Source organism: Micropterus salmoides, unplaced genomic scaffold, assembly GCF_014851395.1.
Source record: "Micropterus salmoides isolate LMB-PRFRI ecotype aquatic unplaced genomic scaffold, ASM1485139v1 Ms_hic_scaffold_10, whole genome shotgun sequence".
Classification (NCBI taxonomy): domain Eukaryota; kingdom Metazoa; phylum Chordata; class Actinopteri; order Centrarchiformes; family Centrarchidae; genus Micropterus; species Micropterus salmoides.
The window spans coordinates 26,170,999-26,178,915 of NW_024040041.1; the positions used below are offsets into that span (position 1 = coordinate 26,170,999).

Below are 7,917 nucleotides of genomic sequence, written 5' to 3' on the forward strand. Positions count from 1 at the left end.
TTTTCCTTTAATTTGTCACCCATCTGTTTGTTTATTTCTAAAATATCCTATCTGTATAATTAAACATCCAGTTTGCAGGTAATTATTAAATATAGGTAAACTCTAAATTTGTAAACTCACTTTTTGCTTATTATTTTGTTGAAATTGTAATTGTCTGGAAACCAGCCTTCTTCCCAAAGGCGACTTTCATCTTTATTTGTTTATTTATGTTGTTTATATATGCACTGACCTCAGTAAATTGCCTGCACCTGAACGCAGCATGTGTTGATAGTGACATTGACAGGGAGCACGTGAACAAGAAGTGGGCTTCCCATAACGTAAAATTTGAGCTTTGTGATTAGTTGGTGAATAAAAGGGGTGTGATTCTCATAATTTTCTGATATTGGCTGCAGTTATGCAACGACGTTTTCCTGCAGGCGGCGGCATGGAGGAGAAAGCGTGCTCAGCAGTTTGAGGTAAAGAAAAAAACAGAGACTGAAATGCCACACTTATTAACGTTACTTTCTTCAAATCATTGTTATTACAGGTGATGTCTGTGGCAGGGGATATCTGCTAGCCAACCTCAGTTTACTCAGAGCTTCGTTAGCTAACTTAGCTTACTCTTTAAACTTAAATTGAGTGATGTTGGGAGGAAATGCGATATATTTAGTTGTTGTCATCCTAAAATAGACATTTATCTGGAAAGTTCAGGTTAAGTTATCCTGAATTTATTTGGAAAACCATGGACGTCTGCACTAAACCTCTGTGCTACGAGCTCCTGGCAGAAGTAGGAGAGGGGTCCTACGGGAAAGTGTATAAAGCCCGAGAGGTGGGGGAGAAACAGCGCATCCTGGCGGTGAAGAAATTCAACATCCACGGAGACACTTCAGAGACCGGGATCCCTGCTTTCATGCTCCGCGAGGTGGCGCTGCTGCGCAAAATGAAGTACTTCAACCATCCAAACATAGTCAAGTAAGTTTCTTTTACACACACTCAGCTGCCAATTTATTAGGTACACTTAGCTAAAACTAATGCAGTCTAATACAACAGTCTTGCAATAAATCATGAAGGTTAAAATGTTCATGTTAAAATGTTTTGCATTATACAGAGAGGTGTTTCTGTTATTTAGCCTACCCTCATTCATATAAACAGGGTGGAAATTGTTGTGCAGCAGTTACAGTAGAAAGTAGGAAATAGTGCAAATGTACAAAATTAATGTACACAATGCCAAAAATACACGGAACAAAATTATAAACACGCTTTTTTTGCTCTCATTAATCAGTTGAACTCAAAGATGTGCAGTTCCATCACACAGCACAGTGCCACAGATGTCGCAAGTTTCGAGGGAGCGTGCAATTGGCATCCTGACTGCAGGAATGTCCACCACAGCTGTTGCCTGTGAATTGAATGTTCATTTCTCTACCATAAGCCATCTCCAAAGGTGTTTCAGAGGATTTTGCAGTACATCCAACCGGCCTCACAACCGCAGACCACGTGTAACCACACCAGCCCAGGACCTCCACATCCAGCATATTTACCCATGCTGTCTGATCAGCATCTTGATATGCCACACTTGTGAGGTGGATGGATTATCTCGGCAAAGGAGAAGTGCGCACTAACACAGATTTTGACAGATTTGTGAACAATATTTGAGATAAATAGGCCTTTTGTGTACATGGAGAAAGTCAGATCTTTGAGTTCAGCTCATGAATGGGGGCAAATACAAAAGTGCTGCGTTTATAATTTTGTTCAGTGTATAAACAAGGTTAACGGTAAGGATCATACGTTGCTCATATATCAGGTTGCTTCTCAGTGAGTTGCATAATGATATGTATGTGCAATATCAAATCTCTGATAAGTGTATTTGGTTAATTCAAAATGTTCAATGATTATGTCTGCGATATTGCACGTAATGCCACATTTTGTCCTGTAAAATAATAGAAACATCTGTCACCACAAACTGTAGCCTCCAAAAATTATCACAAAGTTGAATCAACACAGTTAAAACAAAAGCCGAACATTATAACTTTGGGAAGAAAGGATTTATTGTTGCATTAGTTTTAGCTAGATGTACCGCATAAACTAGCAAATGAAATCAACTGGCAACACCTAAAATCGAACAGCATTGTTGTTGCTTTCTGTTAAAAATCTCCACACTTGATTAGCAAAATAGAAGAGGATAACGCTTTTCTGATACTATTGATAACAAACTCTCGGTGGCAAGAGTGCATCGTGCAGAAGATCATTTTTGCCTGAAAGTTTATATATTCATAAAATGGAAGAAGTATTCGATCCTTCATTAAAATATAAGTACAAGTCCTGCGTTTAAAGAGTTAAGTTTACGTACTTACACTTAAAAGTATCAGAGTGTAAAATGTGTTATATCATTGGGTTATAATTACTGATGTTTTAACATGTAAGCAGCATTTTGCTGTTATAAGCCTTATCGAGGCGGAGCAACATTGAACAATTTCATGTGATATTTTAATGTGGTACATTTAAATATCACATGAATGTGTAAGTTGATCATGTATTTTTGTTTGTTTTCTTCTTCTTCTTTTTAAAACCCTGTCCAGTCCAGCAGTAGTACCCCAAAATTGTTCAAAATCCAGCAGTTATTCCATCATTTTACAGTGTGTGCTTTGGGAGGAGTGGGATTGTGAGTTGGTGTTGCCCCTGGGCCTGTTATTTTTGGACATCTCTCTTTCTATGTATGTTTTGGCATGTTTATGTAATAATCTTGTTAGTGCATGCGTGTGTTTTCTAATCTCATGCTCATTTAAATATCCAGGCTGTTGGATGCATCTGCTATACCAGTGGGCCGGAGCCTGGACCTAACTCTGGTGCTGGAATACATTGACCAGGATCTGTCCACCTACCTCTCCAAGGTTCCCGCTTCTGGACTGAGCCGTGACTGTATTAAGGTGTGAATTGACTGAATCACCCGACTTATCAAAGTATAGCCGCATGTATTTATGTCTTGAGAAAGCACAGAAACAAACACTCCTATATATCTATTTAAAATAATGCATGTATCCCTAGAAATATACGGTTTTAATTTTCCCACATTGTGCTCTTCTTGACATTCGTACAGCAAGACACTTATTATTTAATTTTTCTTTTATGTGGACACCTTGACACACCCCCAGCACACTTGTTCTCTGGTCAGACCTTACAGATCACTCACTCTTAAAACTAGTTCACACTGCACGATTTTAAGCCCGATTTGCCAGTTGGCAAGCTCGGCGGCCGCCAGTCGACAACAGCTGTTTCGTGTGTAGTGTCACGTCATTTCCCGTTTCACATCTCACCTGTGTTTTCTTGACAAAACGTGGTTTGGAGATCAGCTGTCGTTGTCAGCTCCTGTAGTGTGTTACCCCCTGACCAAAGCTAGTGGTGTGTTTGAGTGTTCCTTATTACCAGTTTTATGTATTATTTTAGACACAAGAAGAAAGTGCCTGGATGTATTATTACACCTTGTTGCAGCGTTTACATTGGTCCAGTTTATGTGTTGTATTTACAAATTACTTAAGACATCCACCTGTTTTTACCTTCTCAAACAGTCATAACGTATTCAGTCATAGAATGCAAACTTCCAAGGGTACAGGTCTGTGAATTAGGAACACAGCTCTTGAGACAGAATAGTAAGTTCTGCCATGCTGCTTTCTGTCTGTACAGGATTTGATGCAGCAGCTGCTGCGAGGATTGGACTTCCTACACACAAACATAGTGCTGCACCGTGACCTAAAACCAGAAAACATCCTGGTCAGCAGCCGTGGAGAAGTCAAGATTGCGGACTTTGGACTGGCTCGCATCTACACCTTCAATATCGCGCTCACTCCAGGTGTAAGTGAGGCAACGCGTACGCTCCTTCTGGCATATCTCATTAACTGATAAGTAAAGAATAAAGACTGAAAAAGAACAAGTTTGCAACACTGTTAACTGTAACTGCAGTAATTCTCCTCTAAGACATTTGGAGCCGTTTGTTTCTGGAAACAACACTGTATTGTGTCTATTCCTTGGCCTGAGGTGAAAACTGTTCTTTTGTCACTTCTCCCACCCCTGACTATGTGTCTTTATTTCTTAAATTCTCTCTTCATATGTCCTTCTCTCTCTGTTCAGGTAGTAACGCTGTGGTACAGAGCTCCTGAGGTTCTGCTGAACTCTGTCTACATGTCCTCAGTGGACATGTGGAGCATTGGCTGCATCTTCGCTGAGCTCTTCCTCTTGAGGTAAGGAGAGCTGAGTCTGTGTCTGGCTGGAAGAGATATGTGGCCCTAGAGAGTGTAATGTAAGAGGTAAAATGTTCTCTACAGGTCTCAAAATAGAATAAATTTACCACATGACGTGTTCTCCCACAGACCACTGTTTCAGGGATACACAGAGGTACAGCAGCTGCAAAAAATCTTTGAGTAGGTATTTCTTTCTTTCTTTATATCTGTATTAAACATTGGCTCCATGGTGATCTGCCTGTTTGCTCCAAATTGCCCAAACTTTAAAATCAGGCAGTAATTATTCTGTACAAGTGCTTTAAAGCCCTTTGTCTTGCTGAATTAAGAAGTTGCTTACATTTGCCTTTTCCTGTAAATAATTATAACTAAGTAAATAAAAAAACATAAAAAGTTAGGACAAATGACCCCACATGGCAAAGTGGTGGCTGCAGTAGTTATGAGCAGCCTGTTGCTGCTGCTCAGTTCTTTGCTTTACTGTGTGTTTGTCAGGGTAATTGGTTTGCCCAGTGAGGAGGACTGGCCCAAGGACAGCCCGATCTCATACTCAGTCAGCTGGGGACCAATCAAAGGCTCCTGCACCAATCTGCTGCACAACCTGGGCCCAGACGAGAACGACCTACTATCTGTGAGCAGATCTGTGTGTTTTGTTTTAATGACATGTTGCTATGCTTCACATTTCACACCACAGAAAGAGGTGGACAATAAATGCACTTTTGACCAAGTAGATACACGGACGACATAGACAAAAAATCCAGAGTAATGCTGATTTCTGGTTTGAATTAGTGGTGTAATTGATAAAGGTTTTCAATATAGATATATATATTTTTTTAAATCAAGTAACAGGACTAGGAATCTAAAACCATCTATGGGGCTTTAGTAAAGCACAGCGTAGCCTCAGTTGTGCCTCTCATGTACAGTATTAGCATACATTTGGGATGACTGATAACTGGTTATGTTCTAAAAACCCAGAAGGTCTTTTAAAAACCCATCATGTTGTTTCTGAAGGTATTTTTTGAATCCTCAAACATTCTTGTAACTATCTGGATGAAAAAAATTCATCTGTCCATTGAACATCGCAGGTTAATTATCTTTTAGAAAAAAACAGTGGTTACCTCTGTGATCCGAATGTATTGTATTACATGAGAGGCACAAATTAGGGATAGGCACAGGGGTGCTTTGAGCTAAATGCTAACATCAGGATGCTAACGTGCTGATGTTTAGTAACAATTTTTTTACGATGTTCTCTATCTTAATGTAGCTTGTTAGCATGCTAACTTTTACTAATTATTAGGACAAAAAAGACAGCTGAGGCTGATGGGAATGTCATTAGTTTTGTAGGTATTTGGTCATAAATTAAAGTAGCTCATATTATTCAAGTTGATACTTCACTAAAAACCACAACTGTGAACCTCATGGTGGCACTAGAAGTAAAGTCAGGGCATCACCAATCAGTAAGAAGCGTCCTCTGTGAACCATGGATGTCTGTACAACATATCACGTCAATCCGTCCAATAGTTGCTGAGATATTTCAGTGTGGACTGACCAGCATTGCTATCCTTGGAGCTATGCAGCTAGCATGGTTAAAGATAGCGAACATTTGCTAGTTACAGCATTTCATAGCATTATAAATAGATGTTTTTGGCTGCTGGTCAGACTGAGTAAGTAGGTTTAAGACGTGTGCATTTGAGAGTTAATGCAGTAGATAATTAACTCAAATAAATGTGATTTAAACAAAAAGGATCATAGTAGTGGCAGTTTCTAAACAGTACTTTTCTCTGAGTTTTTTGTAAGGTGTGACATCTCCTTACCCGCAGCAATGTTTGGCATTCAGACCGAGCAGCCGTATCTCGGCTGCCAAAGCCCTGGCTCATCCTTTCTTGATGAAGCACTGAAGATTTCAGTCGAATGCTGATTGGGAGAAGAAAAACCTCAGCTCCTTCTGCTTCCTCCTCATTCTGCTGTCAGCTACACTAACTAGCCTTGTGCCATAAAATCCACTGTACACATTGGTCAGAACGTGCATGGTTTATTGGCCTTGACAGCTTTAAAAAACAGTTCACCAGCATCATGAAAAACTATGGTCAGGTTTAAGGGGAACCACTTTACACCTTAAGTAAGTAAGAAACACATTATGCCTGACTTATGGAACATGTCTATAATGTCACAAGTTACTGGACACAGTAACATAGATTGTGATGAAAATCCAGAAGGTTTATTTGGTAAAACAAAACAGTTTTGACAGTTGAATAGTTTTATTTTTCTTTGTTGTCTAAATTTGACCTGGCTTCATATGATCAGAGTAAAAGTATGTTCTTTGATTTGAGTACTTGTACGTTGTGTATTTCCCCAAAATGTAGTGCTACTTTGTTATTGTTTGTTACTATTAAAAAGAGGGATTTCTGTTTTGCAAACTACTGACAGCACTATTATGAACGCAGTTGATGAGTTTGTTTATGTTGCTTCACCGAAGCTGTTTTGTTCTAGACTTGGATACACTGGAGGAAATTAAGTAATTTTTGTTGTTTTTGTGAAGATATTTATGGTGCAATCACTGGAATAGATTACACCTGTATTTATGTTTGTATTGACAAATTGTACAAGATATTTTTCTACACCAGTGTCACTGTTTATTCAAGCATTTCTATAAATAACTGTCTCTCAAACCTGTCTCTGCATTTGAATGCAACTCCATCAATAACATTAAAGATTTATTCAGTTAGATTAGAAGATCTGCAGACTTTGGTTCTGTTACTGTGAGTTTGGACAATGACATCTGTACTTCACCTTTTAATGCATTCTGGACGCCAGCTTTGATGGATTTGATGGATAAACAGAACACATTTTTTTCCTTGCAACTACACAGCCTGAACAGAAGGAGGCAGTGCTGAATCAGGGAAGAACCAGTAGAGAAACCAAACTTAAGTTCCAAATACGTATGAAACGTACCAACGCAACAGAGGAACTGTTATTTTACTTAAACAGTCAGTTCACCTAAATGACAAAACTATTACCCATTCATTTCTAGTGATATGGATGTGCAGAGAGTTTTGATTTTAGGTACTGTATGTGCAAAGGATTTAAAATATCTTAATACAAGAATTGAGATGTGAAAATGTTGCATTTAATTTTTTTTAAATTTCTTTTATTCATAATTAACAGGCAAAACAACCAAATATAATGTTTATTATTAGCATACATTTATTCAAATATATTATGTTTTGCTTAAGTTATTGCGTATCAATGACATGCAAATTTAATGATTTTATAATAACACAGCAGGCCATACATGGCTGCTTGATTATATACCCAGAGAGACAAAAACCAACCAGTGCTCCAATGCTGGAACAATAATGGCCCCATATTTTCTGTATCTTAATTACTTAGTGGTAATGTAATTAAACACACAATGCACAAGGAAAAAGTTGTCTGCATAATGTATAATAAAATAATTAGTATTCAAACTAGATTGTGACGGAGAGCACACGTTTATGTCTTAGTTAATAAGTGCAAATTAACAAACAACTTCGCAATTGAGCACATTAGGCTACTAAAAAAAAAAAAAAAAAGTAACGTGAAGTGAACCTGGGGCCTTTGGAGCTCTTGTAAACGCTACAACAGCTCATGCAACCACATCTCGACGAGGGCAGCGTCTCTCGGCGGCTTCCTGGACAGCAGATGGGGCGTCCCATGGTTTGTCCATCTATTT

General features: G+C 38.7%; 1 protein-coding gene across 7 annotated transcripts; it reads left to right on the top strand.

The window, feature by feature from the left end:
* The first annotated feature begins 364 nt into the window (after positions 1-364).
* On the top strand, positions 365-6,874 carry cdk21 (cyclin-dependent kinase 21). 7 transcript variants are annotated; one of them, XM_038705249.1, is made up of 8 exons: positions 365-455; positions 691-951; positions 2,771-2,903; positions 3,658-3,825; positions 4,102-4,211; positions 4,296-4,391; positions 4,701-4,836; positions 5,992-6,874. In XM_038705249.1, exons 2-8 carry the CDS (start codon positions 722-724, stop codon positions 6,121-6,123), a joined length of 1,005 nt encoding a protein of 334 aa, XP_038561177.1. In that variant the 5' UTR covers positions 365-455; positions 691-721; the 3' UTR covers positions 6,124-6,874. The 7 variants fall into 7 exon arrangements, with proteins under 7 accessions (XP_038561177.1, XP_038561168.1, XP_038561160.1 ...); XM_038705240.1 differs by having other exon boundaries at positions 373-455; positions 686-951; XM_038705232.1 differs by lacking the exon at positions 365-455 and having other exon boundaries at positions 500-951.
* The last annotated feature ends 1,043 nt before the right edge of the window (positions 6,875-7,917 follow it).